At 43.2% G+C, this 16,996-nt stretch overlaps 1 protein-coding gene across 1 annotated transcript in view; it reads right to left on the bottom strand.

Annotated features, from left to right (window-relative positions):
- Nucleotides 1-274: 274 nt before the first annotated feature.
- The window catches only part of bahcc1a (BAH domain and coiled-coil containing 1a), a 62,437-nt gene continuing 45,715 nt past the window's right edge, over nucleotides 275-16,996 (bottom strand). Inside the window, exons 13-30 of the mRNA XM_008303065.1 lie at nucleotides 15,836-16,005; nucleotides 15,532-15,668; nucleotides 15,255-15,368; nucleotides 12,313-12,427; nucleotides 11,765-11,999; nucleotides 11,438-11,632; nucleotides 10,424-10,597; nucleotides 10,000-10,289; nucleotides 9,343-9,423; nucleotides 8,735-8,864; nucleotides 8,523-8,637; nucleotides 7,157-7,232; nucleotides 5,193-5,301; nucleotides 4,990-5,106; nucleotides 4,727-4,888; nucleotides 2,772-4,021; nucleotides 2,350-2,586; nucleotides 275-2,225 (exon numbers count right to left, since the gene is read on the bottom strand). Of these exons, the coding sequence (XP_008301287.1) occupies nucleotides 2,016-2,225; nucleotides 2,350-2,586; nucleotides 2,772-4,021; nucleotides 4,727-4,888; nucleotides 4,990-5,106; nucleotides 5,193-5,301; nucleotides 7,157-7,232; nucleotides 8,523-8,637; nucleotides 8,735-8,864; nucleotides 9,343-9,423; nucleotides 10,000-10,289; nucleotides 10,424-10,597; nucleotides 11,438-11,632; nucleotides 11,765-11,999; nucleotides 12,313-12,427; nucleotides 15,255-15,368; nucleotides 15,532-15,668; nucleotides 15,836-16,005 (3,917 nt within the window). The 3' untranslated portion in view covers nucleotides 275-2,015. The remainder of the gene's footprint in view (nucleotides 2,226-2,349; nucleotides 2,587-2,771; nucleotides 4,022-4,726; nucleotides 4,889-4,989; nucleotides 5,107-5,192; nucleotides 5,302-7,156; nucleotides 7,233-8,522; nucleotides 8,638-8,734; nucleotides 8,865-9,342; nucleotides 9,424-9,999; nucleotides 10,290-10,423; nucleotides 10,598-11,437; nucleotides 11,633-11,764; nucleotides 12,000-12,312; nucleotides 12,428-15,254; nucleotides 15,369-15,531; nucleotides 15,669-15,835; nucleotides 16,006-16,996) is intronic.

The following is a 16,996-nucleotide window of genomic DNA, read 5'->3' as shown; positions in this document are numbered from 1 at the left end:
TAGCCACAGGAGGATGAAGGGGACACAGCTAAAATAATAGAATTCATTCACAGAGGTTTGTGGATGAGAAGAATCCAGTGTTGCTTTATTTCTTTTCACTAGATGGTCTCTACAAGACCAGTTTTATTTAAGAAATGCAAATGCGACATCACACCAAGAAAAACAATGTCACATTCTCATAAAGCGCTCTTGGCATGAACAAACAGCAACATTGACAATAAATAAAATGTTGGCAAACAAAATAAAACTTTGTGAACAAAAATAAAAATAAACAAACAAACAAACTCAGGATTGCATATCAAACAAGACAAAAAACAGAGAAAATGTACTTGGCACAAATTAAATAAACTTAAGTAATTTTCAGATTGAGTGAACCTACCCTATGTCCATTGCTTTGTGAATCTGATTGTCCTTCACAGTTGGCATTGAGTATGTGTTTATACTGTACAAAATAGATGCAGATGGCTAACAAAATTAAAATAGTCTGATTTCAACAAATAAATCAGTACTCAACATCTTACTTTGTCAGTACCTTGACCTTCATAGTCACACCCCCAGGTGGCATTTTGCTGCATATTTTTGTACTAAACAAAACTGCAGGTACATGTGCAAGAAACCATTGTCACAATGCAAAGCCAATACATATGCACATGGTGGAGGACAAATATTCTCTAAGTTACCAGTGATGTCTGATTTGAGTTCAGTACAGGTGCTTAAAAAAAATTAAATAAAAGAAAGTTAAGGTAATAAAGACACTTTGGTATTTTGTATTCCATAACATTTTTCATTAAACGACCAAGTCTTGTTCTAAATTGATTTGTGTGGACATGATTATAGTGATGCCAGGACACTCATCACACACAAATATTGTGTCATAATAGTACACTCATATCACTGATCTTAAATCATTTTTGACCCGTGATTGCAGTCCAGTGGGATCTGCTTTGCAAGGATGACCAACTGAGAGGTACATAAATAAAAAGGTGTTTTTCTTAAAAAATAGGCTAACAAAAATGTGAAGTAACAGAACACTTATACAAAAAGCCACTTGACCTATTTTTTAAACAGGGTGACCCCTCTCTCTCAGAGAGTGAGTCTTGTCCTGTTATAGACTAAATCCTTCTGTCTTTGTCTGTGCTCTGTCTGTCTCGGTCTGTCTCAGCAGGGCATATGCAGTGCAACACTAACATTTCCAATCTTGACTTCCCAAAGCAAAGGAAAAACACAACGTAACGTATTCTACACCCATATAAAAATAAATCAATTGCAAACATGGAAAGATACATCTCATATATACAATAAACTCCTATATAAAATAGCTTTTATGTACATATAGACAACAGACAACAATACAATAATCGAACTGTACAATGTACACCTGAACAGTTAAGACAGGTGAGAGGTACTGAAGTGTATGGCTTGATTGGGAAAAATTCAAAATATTTACAGACATCAACTTTAAGTCCTATACATGTTTTCAACTTCCCTGGAATGAAGAGGCCTAGGGAGAGCCCCATGCCTCTCTTTCATTTCCATTCCCTCAGGTAAGGCTACCTCTAAAGAATTGGTCCACGGTGACTATTGAGCCTCATTTATACTTTGCACAGTCTAATGCAATCTCAGCTCTCCTTTGGTGACGTATGATAGGAGCTGGAAGCATGAGTCTTAAAACCAGTTGTGAACTATTAATCACATATGATCTTTGAAAAAAGATTAGTTAGATGATTCAAACGCCACTTATTAAAATTTGGTAAAGCCCAGGAAGACCCAGACTTTTTACTATTCTTCATGAAAGAATCAACCAGTTATGGACATCCCCTTCGCTTCCACAAAGGTTAGACGCCAACAGACTCCAGTGTGTAATCTCAGACAGCCCTGCTTTGGCGCTGACATTTAGTCCATGAGTCCTTGAGGCATACCCAAGGAACATTTGTCATTCTGCAAGGCTGAGCAGTCTCGTAGTTGAAAGCATATCCGTCCTACAAAGAAGTCCGCCATAGTGTCCTCATGGAGGTTCAGCACAGGATGGAAACCCCTTCAGCAGTGACCAGCTGACCAGTGGTGGGATCATACGTCCCAGCCAGGTAGTAGAGTTCTGGGGAGTTACTGTTCGGCTTCTGATTACGAGTCAGACACTCATATTCCTCCCTGCTCACCACCCGGCACTTATGAGAGATAGTCTGGACGTCATTCTCATCTTCATGACATGACTGGTACAGGGCATGCTGGATAGGAAAATGACAGGGTTAGTTGTGTCACATTATCCATAAATCAACAAAGAAAGAATACCATCATTTGAAAAGCTCCATATGCCACAAATATTCTATGCCCTGTACCGTCACGACTTACTTTTCCATCTCGATGCCTCTTTCCTAACTTGGTCTCTTCAGGGTGGTAGAACCACTTGACTTTGACGACCATGCTGGAGGTCCAGGACTCCCAGAAGTTCTCAATTTGACCTACATAGGGGAGGTTAGGGCGTCCAGCTGAGAGGAACACAGCACAATCTCCCACTCTCACTGTGTCTCTGCCTCGCACAATGGCCTTATAGAAAAGCTTCCTGGCCTTGCCCTTTAGACCTCGCCTCTGTGGAAAACCAGACACTTTGACCAATCTTCTTTGATAATGATGGTTATTATTGACATTTCTTGACCTCTAGTGACATAGTAGTTTAAGCTATCTGAAATGATATAAAAGAAAAGAAGGTAAATCTTCATTAGCTAAACAAAGCATGTAGTAGAAAGATGAAAATATATATTTATTATTCTCACCTGTGTAGGGTTTCCTGACCATCTCCACATTTGTCGTCCTGCGAGGAATGCAGACATCTTGGGCCTTGGAATAAATGAGCTGTCATCTGGAAGCATTCTAGGTTTCTTCACAAATTCCTTAATTGATTTAGAGGTGGAGTTTGTGCATTCTTTTCTCTTCAAGGACTTGCTGTTGGAGATCTGGTCGGGTGGGCCTCCTTTGGCATTGGAAACGGCCACTGCTTTGGCCACAAAGGAGTGCTGGCGAGGCCTGGAAGAAGTAGAGGGTTCAGATGGTTGCAGTAGCCCACGGTGGGAGGATAGACAACTCTGCAGCATCAGTGTGGAACTATCCTCATCTTCTGAGCTGTAGGATGAATCGTTGTCAGAGGAACACAGGCTAGAACTGGACAGAGAGCCTGAAGAGGAGGAGCTTGAAGAACCAGAAGAGGAGGAGGATACAGAGAGACGAGAAAGGAAACGGCCAGCTGTCCTTAGACCTCCTGAGGCTGCAGCCAGTGCAGCCCTGCTCCTCTCCTCCTCTTCTTCTTCCTCTTCATCATCATCCAGATCAGAGTAGGAGCTGTGACACTCTCTGTGAGAGCTGAAGCCCAAGTTACCATAATCCCCCAGACGCAGAGATGGAGAAGGCTTTCTTGTGGGTGTGGCTCCTTTCAGGAGAAGTTCTACCCTGGAGGCACCACCCTTTTTGTTGTCTTTAACCAGCAGGACTGGGTGAGAGTATGCCTCTGTCCTAGGCATTCCACTCACATTTGAAGATCCACCTCGCAGCAGCAGAGCCTTGCTGTTTTTTGTCTTGGGGGAAGTCACTCCTTCATGATCTAACTTGACCAGGAATTCTTGTCCAGATTTCCTGGCCCTCGGCATAACCAGTTCTTCTTGCCTGCGCTTCTCACTGTACAGCCCACTTCTGGGGCCCAGAGGTAAACCTGGACTTGGTCCTGTAGACTGAGTACAGAAGGATGAGTAACCATTTGCAATGCTTCTGAAGGAGTCCACCTCAAACGAGCTGCTGCTGAAAAGGCCTTTGCTTGGGATGGAGGCCAGTACCTGGTTGTGAGGCAAGGAGAAAAGGTCATCCTCCTTCCCTCTCAAGGCCTTTCTGGGTGCCCCATTGAACTGAAATAGATTGTCAGACGTTCTCTTTCTAGTGTTAGTTAATGAAGACCAGCCCAGGAAAGGTGAAGGATTTTTATTGGCATTTTCTGCCTGCTGCTGCTTTTGTTTTTTCCCAGACCCCTTTGGTCTTCCTAGAATGAAGGAAAGACATTACATATGGTTTAGCAGTGCATCACAAATAATGAAACATGGCAGTGGCTGATTTGTAGTTACTGTATTCTGACACTTGTTTGCTGTAAGACCATACAACAAAATACCTTCACAGTATGTCCTATTGTTCTTTTCTGCTTCTAATTTTAGACTGAGACTATGCCAAGTGTCTTAATTCAACTCTGCTAATTTTGACACCCTAAGTTTATATGCATGATGTCAACACAATATTAGAAATACTGGAGTTTAGACGGAGATGGAACAAAAACCAAACATTACCAATAGTATATTTTGTAAGACGATTATGTTGGATTGCACAGCTAATTGTGTACAAACACACTGAATACTGAATTATCATCAAGAACCCTTGGATTTCAAAGACAGCTGCTGTATGTCAGGGTAAATCAAGAATGTTTTTTTTTACGTAAGAATAAATCAAAAGACACTTGGAATAGTTTGACTGCTACAATGCTGCTAAAATGACATGGCATTTTTGTCAAAATGCTTCACACAGCTAAAGCTTGAGCGAAGTATAGCTTCAATGATTTGTTAAAACAAGCACATAAATAATGCACACAATTCAGTTACTCAGGGTAATACGTTTTTTTCTTTGGTTTCCCTTTTTTTTCAATTTATGAGAAATATGAGGTGAAATTAGTGGTTTTCAAGAAAAAAAAAAATCTTACCTGGTCTTCTTTTAATGACAGTTAGACTTTGGGCGTTGGTGACAGTGTTTTTAGTGCTGAGTCTGTCAGAGGGTCTATCATTGATGGGAGCCTGCTCCAGACTGGAACCTCTCTTGGCTGTTGTCCCACTGGGTAGCAGCAGGGCAGGAGAGGACTCCCCACCTAAAGGACAAAGAGTAGAAGATTTGTCAGCATTTACAGCTAGACGATACATTGCAACATGAAAGGTCAGATTAGCAATTACGCAGAGAGGAGGCACCCACAGTAAATCTGGTATCCTGGAGGCAGGAGGCGGATGTTTGGGAGAGAAATCTTTCCTCGATCTCCGTCATCAAACTCTACCATCACTCCTCCCTGCTTCCCCTCATCAGATGAACCACCTGCAAGACACACAAATGCACTTCCTCAGATATGCTAAAAATGTGACTGTATGCTCATGCGGTTGAATATAAAGTCGATGTCTCACCTCTCCGAACGTAGCCTGGATATAAGCAGCGTGAGCGTTCACTCCAGTAAGCACACACCCTCGTTCCTTCGCTGAGCATAGTCTCTGACTCCGGACGTACATCCAGGACCTGGAAGTCGGACCAAAACATAATTCATTCAGATTCATTACGGGTTCGCACAATGCACACACAGACATGCATGCATAGACACTCTCTCACACACACACAAACAGTGTAAGAGCAATGGAGCATTGTGCATGAGCAGCCACTGTGCCACGTTTCCAAGCGGCACTTATCTCATGCCAATGTGCCAGTCAGAGCTGAAAAGAACGGAAGCCATGATGCAGTAAATCCTGACTTGCTGAGTAATACTAAAGAGGGCCTGAATAGAGGGCTTGTGATTGCAGGTTGCCAGATCCTCCCTCCAACAATGCAGGCAGCCCCAGCATCCGCCACTCACTGGGGGCTCTTTCAGGTTGCTTTCATTTACTGTTGCCATGGCGAAGGACCCTTTGACTGATGAGGTGTGGTTGCGAGTGTGTGTGCGTACGTGTGGGGAGGGGGGAGGGAGGTCGGTGAAAATCGGGGTATTGGTGTCAGAGTCAAATAAATGGCTTTTGGACTAATTTAAAGACATGAAAGTGGAAGTATGGCGTAATTAGAACCAGCTGCTATGTGATGAGTGTTTGGATAAGAGCAACGTTGCCAGAAGGGCTCGGTGTAGAGAGTTAGGACACGGCACTGTGAGAATAATTTGTGGAGAAACTGCATTGAACATATGGGCAAGCTTACATGGATAAGACGAAAATAAAAGCGGCGAGATGGAAAGCGAGCAAATGCACATGTGGGGGGACAGGATCTTCTGTAGTTTAACAACAGGAACTTGAACACAAATCTTTTGGACAGTTGAATGCTGTGATAACAATAGGGAGTTGTAAACAGTAATGATATGGGTGATTTCTTGCGTGAGTGTTTTTTGGATTTAAACAAGCAAAAGCCCATCACTAAACAAACATACTTGAAAAGTAAGTTTATTTTAAGAAGGGCAGTTGAATGTATATGAGCCTGTGAGCACTATGAGTTCACTTCCGCTGCCGTTTCCAGAGAGATGAAAAAAAACAAAGGGTTTTACACAATATTTACTCAATATTTTAGCCTGAAAACGTTAAGGCTACGGCTAGGAATTCCCCATGACTGAAAGGGAAAATACATACGCGCCTAATTTCATCGTAACCATAGGGGAATTCAGTTGTGATCCTTTCCATCCCACAATAACAGTTATCCATAACAACTTTAGGGTAAATGTGGGCACAAAACCTTTTAAGATGAGGTGCCTGCACAGGAACCATATCTTCTTGGCAGCTCCTACTTTCTAAGGCGCAATCATAGCAGTTAACCTCTGCTCTAGTCTTCTGGGCCTGGAAACTCCATTGTGTGCAAACACAACATCCTTTGCCCTGTTTGGCAATAATGAAGACTTAATTCCACAGTTAGAGAAGATGTGGGTATGAGGGCTTTGCTTTGGTGACCCAGTTGTTATTAGTGCAGAGAGACCAGCATCCTCTCACTCAACAGAAGTCTCCTGTGGCGATAAACACTGACTTTATTTAGAATGCAAAATAGGTAAAATGGCAAAAAAGGGTGGGGGTGGGGGTGGGGGGTATTGCAAGATTATCCCACCCACACACAGAGCCTTGTTTAACAGACATGCACAGATACTGATATGTATGAACCTAAAGATCCTGCCCATCTGTTCATAGTCATTTAGGAGTTTATACAGCCTCAATGACCCTGAAAGACAACAGGGGAGGTTGAAAGAAAAGCAAGCAAAAGGACTAGCCGAGCTGCAGAAAGCCTAGAAAGCAATGGAAAAATGCAACGAGGGTGCGAAGAATGTTAAGGGGAAATAGAGGTGCCGAGTGACCCAACAAGCGATGGCTTTTCTTGCAACAAAGAGCGTTTTAGTGCAGTGGGGTGAACTTACAGCTTCCTGTAGCAGTTGCTCCAATGAATAGATTCTTGGGCGGTTTCCTCTTTCACCGTCAATAACAATGCTGAAGCTAGAGAAAAAGTACAGCAGAGAGAGAGAAAAAGATGAGGCTATTTTCAGATGCTTGTATTATGCTTGCCTGGCTCCCATGTCATATGTTACTCCCACTCTGCTGTTGTTATAGCATCTCTTTGCAGCAAGAGCCAGAGGAGGAGTATTGATACTCTGAGCTTGGTATGGTATAATGTAGGGTTTGTTATGTAAGGACGAAAAGGCATGTAGAGATTTTTTTTTTAAACTACTGGTGAAAACTACGATGCAGACCTCAATAAACCGTGGTGGGTGATTGATAAGGACGTATTAGCCTCTAGGATAATCATCAATTGGATTTTCCACCACTTTTAGATATGCTTCAGCATCTGCTTAGATATGCCACTTTGCACAAGGTTCATTTAAGAACATTTGAACAATTATAAAAATAAAAATAAATGAATCATACATTGGTGTAAATATGTCACGTGATTTGAAAGGATGATCCATATTTAGGTTCTGCTTACTTAGATTTCAACCCTCTAAACCTCAAGCAGTTTGAAGCAATTTTTTGACGATCACATTTTTACTCACTACAGGCATTTTACTACAAAGTAGTCCTACACTTCTATGGACACATGAAACAAAACACGAAAGTTGAATTTCTTAAATATGTATAACATTTTTCCAACTGCCGCAAGGTGTTAACAATATTTGGGAAATGTCGGGGTCACAAGCCATAGATAGTTTACCGTTTACAGCTTGTCTACAGACCAGGCATTACTCACTCAACTCTAGAAAGATATTCCACTAATCTCAATGTATCTTCCAGCATCTTGCTCCCCTGTACCATTTATTGATCCATGCTACATTTATTTTATTGATCAAGTACATTTTATTTTGCTGTCAATGTGTCTAATTTGATTCCACAGTTGTCTTCTGTCTGCTCTGTTTAAGGACACCCCCTGCAGTTCAGCCAACTGCGCTGAGGAGTCCAAAATGTATAGTTGTATAAAGTATATTACAGAATCTATTTGTTGTTAATGTTTGCTGTGGGTCAAATTTTTAATGTCAAGATCTAGAATAAAGGGGTTTTGATTTGGTTTGTTGGAAAACTGAAACTCAAGCACATTTTATGTCTTTCGTTTTATAAATTTTTTGGCTCTGATAAATACACCATTTAGTGTATTTGTTTAGTTTTTTTTTAAACATTTTCAAACGAACAGGCAGGTTTTGGGCTTCATAAGTTTAATAAATACTATTAAGATGAAAATATTTACATTAGGAAATGAATAATTTGAAAAAAGCAACACCCTGACTGTTCACTTACATATCTGGAAGCTCCAGAGTGTGGACCCTGGCAGCATATAGAAGCTCATCCTCCTTGGAGATCAGCACCTTCAGTCCATCAGTTAAGAGTTCTTTGGTCAGGACACAGTTAGGAGCTGCATAAAACAAACAGTGAACATCTAAAATTAACATTCGGCATCACTAAAACTAACATCACTAAAACAACCTGATAATTCAATCTTTATCTTGAACCTTCAGGGCTTTTGCTGTTGTATGCATGCCTGCTGTCCTCCTCTTCCTCTGAGAAGCTGCTGCCATCCATCTGAAAGCCCTCATCAGCCGCAAAACTCTCCAGCAGACGACTCACTGCTCGTCCCTTTGGCTGCACAACGTAACAGAAGGAACGGACAGGAGAAAAAAAATGGATACAAAGATAGATTAAAAATATATATGGAGATAGAGATTTGATAGAAGACACAAGACATTGTTTAGCATGCTACTCAAACAAGGACTTAATTGCAAGGGGACTTTACAGTGCCTTTATCGTCACCTATTTCTATTTGCAGCCATTTTATTTGACTTTTTTTTCCACTCTGTCACAGCAGAGAAGTGTGAGCCACCCCCCCTTTCCCACATCTTCTCTCTCATCCTCTTCTCCCCTAAGATTACTCAGCAGGAGGTTGGGCTGTGTGCAATGTGCTAAGTACTTTTAATAGTTCTACAGTATCAGTCCTCGTGGTGAGAAATCTAGGACAGTAGACGTAATCAGAATTTTTAAGAGGTTGTATGAAGGCTCGTGTTTGGATTCAGTTTGTGGGTTCGCATGTAGCAAAAGGTGTTAAATTCGCTGCGGCTGATACCTGTTGGCCCTTGCTCCTTCGTCCTCGGCCTCCCTCCTCACACTGCAGAGATTGAGCTCCGACTGACCAGCAGCTTCTCCTCTGTTAACGTTGACATGAGAAAGGACAAGATGAGTGTGTTATATCCCCATGAGCGCTCTGGTTGTGGTGACAGCAAGTGTAGGGAAAGCAGAAATGGGTGCAAAGTTTGTGCACATAAATTATCAGAAAATGATAATTTGGGGAATGTGAATTATAAATTTGAGGGAACTTGTTCTCAGTGTTATGAGTTTACAGGCGCTAGTTAAACTGTGGGTATAAATTAAAATTTGTACGCTCTAATTTGGTAAATTTTTTCCCTGATGCCTGCCAGGTTCTATAAGAACTAAAAGACAATTTGCAGACTCCTACTATTCTGTCCATCTTCTCTATGTGCATTTCAGTAATGACACATTAATGAGTCTACTTAAAGAGCACCTAATATGTGTTGCTGCTTATATGCTTCCATCCCCAGAAGGCTTTGATGACCCCAAACCACTGAATTTTTTTTTTTTTTTTTAACATAGCACACCAAAACATCTTATTAATTTTTTCATGCTATTTGTATTGTAAGTTTGTCACCCTAGCAAATGTAAGCAGTGTTTATGAAAAATTATACAAAATGCTGGAAATACTTACTTTACTGATTGCTCCTCTCAGGATGGTGCTCTTACGGGTCGCCCTCTTCAGCCTCTCATTGGTAGTTGGAAAGGTGGCCAGCCCCATGCTCCTCCGATAGCGGTTGCCCCTGGTCCCGAGGTTGCCCCACCGAGGCTCCTTAGACCTGGGTCCACATGTTCTTCTGACACCTTCAGGTCGTTGAACTTGGTGGTCTTGGTGGTTTTTGACTGCAGCAGCCATGCCCAGCCTACAGGTAGGCTTCTTCCTCACTTTGACCTCCCCCTCTGCTCCAGACAGACTCTGGGAGCCTGTGCGGTTCAATTACAGAAACAGATTTAGACCGAGCTAACAAGGAAGAGGGAGAAACACAAAACAGATGCTTCCCGTGAAGACGTGGGGCAGCTTTGTTGACTTATAAATCATTTTCAAAGGACAGTCTTACCATAAAGCTCCTGTCTCTGTTTTTTGTTCCTGGCTTTCTGATTGGCCTCCAGTTTTACAACAGATGAGGGACTCGGACCTGCCACGGAAGAGCTAGAAGTGACGTCTCTGGGGGGTTGGACTCTGTAATCTTGACCTTCATCAGTATCATAACTGCCTTCCTCTTCTTCATCTTCTGATGGTGATAGCAAGCAACACAGCATAGATTTAGTAGGATTTTTTTGAACTCACACGGCTTATCAAATCCATCTCTTAAATCATTACCAACCAGTAAAGTTCTTTAACCTGCTCTCAATCATTTCACAGGCACTTCATTAGCATTTAAGTAAATAGTTTTAACGGTTCATAGAAATGATGTATGAAGTGCTTTGCCTCAGTGGTATTTCCTGGTGTGAACCCATATGTTATTGTGAGCTAGTGTTCTAGAGAGAGTAGGAGTAAGTTTTTGTGTTTGTCACTGCACTTTCTCAAGCAGCTCCTTGACCCAGTCTGCTAGTCTCCAGGGCTGTCAAAGCCTTTCACAGCCAAGTGTCCACAGCTGTGGCTGCACATCTAGCCCAGACCAGCCAACAAGGCCAATCACTGAGGTGTTGAATGTCCATACACACCCCAGTCTGCTACAAGACTCTCATCAACACCTTTTCACTCACCTCCGATTCGTTTTCAAGTGATTTACAAATTAACAAAAGGTACGCAGGATATGAAGGGCCGTTCTTTAAGAGGATTCAATGTGTCAGCAATCCTCTGGTCAGATATGTACTTCAGGGTTTGTGTCTTTTTTTTAAGCTTTTTTAATACACTTATTGATTTGTTTTCTGTAACAACTTAGATTTGTGTAGGTTTAAGAATCTGCTCGATAGATGGGTGTAACAATCTTAGTTGGACAATTAGATATTTCCAACATGTAGAACTGTTTAAAGTTTAAGAGTCCAGACCAGGAATAAAGCCAGTGTCTTTGGTTCTTTGGCTAATTTCATGACCCTATTGAAGTATTCAGCAGCATTCAGAGCCGTACCTTGATCAGAGGAGTCGCTCTCTGCAGGTGAGCTCTCCTCCTCCTCCACTGCTTCTTGCCTCTGCCTGCGGAGAACCTTCGCCCTCGGCTGACTCAGATGGGAAGAACCCTGCGTCAAGGCAGTTGATCCCTTTTTACGTCCACGGCGCACCAGTCCAATCCAGCTCTCTTGAGGGACACTGTCCACACTGGCTGCTAAGAAAGTTTGCAAAACCAATCCCCGTTTAAATCTAGGCTAATTGTTGATGGAACTTTCATCAGTGTGAAACTGCTCATTTAATCCAAACAGCGTGAGGCACAATTTGTACAGTGATTGCCAGGATCTACCTGTGTCGCTCTGTCCTCCAGACTCTTGCCTGGACTCGGCTTTGCTTGCGCCCTGGCTTCTGTGTCCATGCTTGGTGTTGGAGTTGCAGGGTGAAACTTCCTTGTCTCTGGAGCCTGTCCCCGAGAGATTCTTTTTAACCTGGCCCTTCTGTTTGAGCTGAGCCACATCACCAGCCAACTTGGAGCTGAGCACGCTGTGAAGACTACTCTTTCTACAGCCCTGTGCTTTTATCTGCTGCAACAGAGAGAGATGAGAGAGCCAGAGAAAGCCAGTTACACTCCCGGTTGTAGCAGCAGCAAAAAGCATCAGAATGTCAGAGCAAGAGGGCCCTCATTTGCTCACACACAGAGAAGAAAAAGGAATCGTAGAAGCCCCACTGAAAAAAGATATTAATATGGAGAGCAGAGGATTTGACTCCTGAGGGTAGCACCTAATTAGAAATAGTGTGCAACAAAGGAATATATCAAATGCAAAGAAACAAAGAGCGGCCTCTTTCATTTCTAGCTGCATAGAAGGACAAAAGGGAGCAGGACAAGGGGACCCTGACCTGTGTGCTGCTGAGTCGCTCAAAGCCTCGACTGGACAGCCTCTTCTTCCTTCTGTGACTGTCTCCGCCCCCTCCTAGGTCCTCAGGCGACAAGCCAAGCCCCGCCCCAATCGACCTGCCAGTCAAAACAAGGGAGAGGCATTCATTAGAGAAGAATGGCGGTGGTTTGAAAGCAAGAGAGGGGGTAGGACATCACAGGGGAAAAACAGAGTTGAGTCACCTCTCTGTGGGATCTAATAACTTTCCTTTCTCTGTCTGATGAACAGAATGACAAAAAAAAAAGGACAAGCAGAGCCCAGTGTCTGAGACACACACTTGAAAAACTGGAATCTAACAAGGAACCTGGGATTGTTTGAGGGCAGTGTGGTATAAGAAGCATTAACGCTTTATCTAGGGAGGGTGTTTGCGGTCTGTGAAGCACTGCACAGCTTTGAGGATGCAGTGGATGGTTGAAGGCACTGCATTTGTATGCAGCAGTATTGTTTTCAGAGAATATCATAGCTCTCCAGTTGCATTTTCATATCACTGTGGCACACTCTTTCCCCTACACTGAGTCGCATCACAGGCCAACCACTCCAAATGCCCTTGAATTTCCCTCTGGAAGCCTGCCCATAGACCACACCGACGTGAGCCAGGCCATGCTCAAACAAAAGATTAACTTCCCCTCTCCTAGTAAGCATGCAGCCTTTGAAAAGAGTCACATTTACAGAATAAGCAGTTAAAATGTGATTAATAAAGTTGTGCATGTACAAATTTCATTTTTGTTTTATATGGTTTCATACACCGTTCTGTAACCACATATTGCTGAGAATCAAATGCATTATTATGTGTAATTTATCAGCGTAGGAACTTGAGCATGTGAAATGGGAGGATGTATATCAGCCTTGATTGTATGTAAATCTCATAATTGCTTGCTCATGGGGAAACTGTTGGGCTTCTCTCTGTAATATTATAAGGTCTTTGTCATACTACTACTGAGATGAGTTATGATTTGGCACCTTATGAAAAAAAATGGAATTATTTTGAATAATCAATGTGTCAACATGCACCTGTAACACATAAAAAACTGAAGCCAATTGTCAGGCAGAGGAACCGTCTGCCCACTGACTGACTGCAGAGTGACAGAGGTGCCAGGAAGTGTGAGTTGTCCCTGTGAGGCGGATCCCGCCACGCCGAGCATTCTGCTGCTGACAAACACAATGTGACAGAGTCCCTCCCCTTTGTGGGGGGGGGGCTGGTGGGACTGAGCGTACAGTGACTAATTAAACAGAATTGATTAGTGGGGTATGCTGGCAAGCAGTACTTCTCTCTAGCTCTCCTCCAATCAAAGCGGCACCACAAAGGAGCCCAGTGCTGTACCCACAGGAATAGCAGAGGCATGCACAAAAACAAACAATGCTGGCGTAAATGCTCATAAGCACACATTTGCATCCATACCTAATTGCACAAATGTATAGACTGCACAAGCGAGGAGGCTTGAATGCATCTCTCGCTCAAATGCTGCCACACACAGTCCCAGCGGTTTAAGCAAAATAAGGTAAGAAAAAATATTCTACCAGGCCAGGCTGCTACCCACTGACCCACTGACCTCCATCAGCACAAAAGTGTCTTGCAGTGGTGTGAGTGGCAGGTGCAGTCTATGCTTTCATAGAACCCTGACATGTAAACGCAACATGGGGCTAATCAGACCCCATTCCGCTCGCCTGTCCTTCACTCAGCAGCATTACGTCATTCTCTTCTTAATTGTACATGCACATCAGATATGAAAGGGAATGCACCCTGACTCTCTGGAAGAAAAGCAAATGCACATGAACTGTGGTTCAGATGTGAACACAACAGTGAGACAGAGTGCGATTTACTGCACTGTGTCCTGTACAACACCCTGCCAACCCCCATGTTGTCCCCCACCTTCTCTCTACTGCACTTCACCGCAGGGCCCTAGCCCTGCTACCCTCATTTGGGTGTCATTGTCACCCAGCATCAGCATCCCCACTCCGATCAGTGCTGGCCTGGCGAGGGGGCAGGGGCACATGGGTGGAAGAAGAGTGGAGGTGACATCGCAGAGGGGCAGCTGGGAACACTGTGGACTGTTGCCCAGAAACCACAAAGAAAGGGAGAAGAGGAGATGGAGGGAGAGGGGGAATGCTGCGGTGTGACATTTTGTGCCCTAAGCCTATCCAAACCCTGATGACAAGGCTAATTGAAGTCTTGACAGCAAACCTTTATCCCCTCGAACCTTCTGGTTTATCACCACTGCTCTCAAACAGCAATGTTACTGCTGTTTTCACAAAAGCTGACACTTACAATTTTTAAAATGCCATCAATATATTTAAAGAAAGAAACAGGTTAATTGTTTCCTGAACAACATCCAGTTACTGGCCCCTTCTTCTCTACTAATTGTTTTTTTTTTTCTTCTTCTTTTTCCTGAAACACATACACAGACATCGCATGAAAGCTCTAAATGTCAGATTAACTTTGATTGCCTGAACTGTCTGACCCTCATGTTATCCACTGGACCCTTGGTGACCCCGTATGGCTGTAATGGCAGTGGTGTGTCACATTCCTGCTGCTGGGACAGATTACAGGAGAATTCACAGTACTCTAATTACATCCTCTGCCTGTCACCCAGCCCCCAGCCCCCTCCAAACACAGCCCAGTAAAGCTCAAAATGCACTAAAGTAATGCCACTGGGGATTTTAGCAAAGTTGCAAAGGTATGGCGTACATATACAAAGCTTAGATAAATGTTTTGTGCTGGTAAATAATTAACACCAGAGTTGATTAGATTAAAGAGGGTTCACACAGACTTCCTCGAATGGTTTGGCGGTTCTCTGATTTCCTGTTTATGCCAATGAGAGGTAGTCCCTAAGTGCCGGTGATACAGAGGGGTTTATCATGCAAGACTGGACTCCAGCCAGCAGAGATGGCCTGACTGATACTCACTTGACTTTTCTCTGGCCCTCAGTTGAGGACACTGGGCCTGTGGTGAGGGTGGGTTTCCGCTTCCTCGGCCGCCCCGGCCCTCGCCGTGCTGGGCTGCGAGGTGTTTCCTCCTTCCTGCTTGCACACGCAGATGTAAACACACAAGCAGACAGAAGCACTGCGTGACACTAAATGTAAAAGGTTGCTGCAGTAAAAATAGGTTTACATTTTTTTATTACTTTGGAGATTTTTGATGGCAAATTCGGAAAAGAAAAAAAGAGGATAAGGTCATACTCACTGATGGTCATGCTTCCTCTGGAGTTTGGCCAGCTCCTTCTGCTTCTCTTTGTAACGACGCTGTATGTCAGCCAGCTTCACACGCATTGCAAGCTCAGGACCATCCATTGTTTCCATGCTAACTTTAGCTGGGCACACCTGAAGCACACAAAACTAGTGGTTATTTTTAAGATTAAGAGCATACATTTCAAGCAAAATTTGTCGTCGCAAGGTAATCGGTTTATTTATTTGAATAAAAAGTCAACATAACCCTAAAGGCTCTTTATGTTTTGAAGCATCAAGACGGATACAAGTTGTCGTCTTACTGGTTCATTTCGAGGTGTCCAGCTGCATTTCCTCCGTAAATTGAGGATCCTGCGGGCTGGGAAGTGTCGCCCTGAGCCCATACTGGTGCCTTCCTGGGAGCCCAACTCCAGTGCACGGGCTGTGGCCAAGGTAGCAAGACTTTGGAGGTCAAACATGAGCAACTCCTCATCTGTGAAGGGGAACAAAAGAAAGACAAAAAAGTGCTGATTTGGTTCACTTTGTGTCCATATATTCTTGATTTAGAGACACTAGAAGAGGAAAATGTGGGGGGTTGGTGCATAATGAGCACTATGTGTCAGCATTCAGCCTCAAAACCTGCACATGTGGCTTCATCATTTCAGCAGTAATCTTATCATATAGTGAATAAATGGCACTGAAGAAAGAAATTGGGGGGGGAATTGGACACATTAAGCCGGTATGAGGTGGCAGTAGCAAATCTTTTCAGAGGTCATAGCAATATGGAGTCAACAGGTGCTGAGATGTCAGTGGCCATCTGGGCCAAGCTCCTCTCGTGTGCAGCCTTCCTGCCTTTATTGGACCGAGCTACCGGCTGAACAGCAGCGATAACAGCGTAGTCCCAAAGAGAAAAGTGGCATTTTGTTTACAAAGTAACAGTGTCTTACATGTTAATATGAAAAAATAATAAATACTGATACTCCTCCTTGTTTTAGTACTTGTTTTGGTAAAGCCTATTGTTGTGACTCGAAACCGACATGTGCCACTTCCCCGAGCTGTCAACAGTATCGCATCACGAAGACAACATCAGTGACTCTGGAATCAGATGATACCCTTTTTATAGAACCCTCTTGTGGGAGCAGTTAAATGCATTAGGATGCTGTGGTAAACACAAAACATCCTTTTGCATGAATAAAAAAAAAAAACAAAAAAAACACATGGTGCTTTGAAAAACAAGGAAGCTTTTAAAGGCACTTTAAAACAATGGGGTCTAATTAGCCAGGCAATGCTCCAGGGTGCTGAAAACATCGACTGCTTTTGTGATTACACACTAACTTTCAGTAACGTGTTGTGTTTGGGGGAGACGGAAACCAATTGGTGTGTCTCCTTTTTGTTTAAGTGTGTGTATTTGTGTTTGGGTGTGTGCACATTTGTGCACATGTGAGGATCAAACAGCTGCAGAATGGAAAGACAGAGAGACGGTT

Source organism: Stegastes partitus, unplaced genomic scaffold (assembly GCF_000690725.1).
Source record: "Stegastes partitus isolate 25-593 unplaced genomic scaffold, Stegastes_partitus-1.0.2 Scaffold38, whole genome shotgun sequence".
NCBI classification, from domain to species: Eukaryota; Metazoa; Chordata; class Actinopteri; family Pomacentridae; genus Stegastes; species Stegastes partitus.
This window is presented reverse-complemented; position numbering and strand designations above follow the sequence as displayed.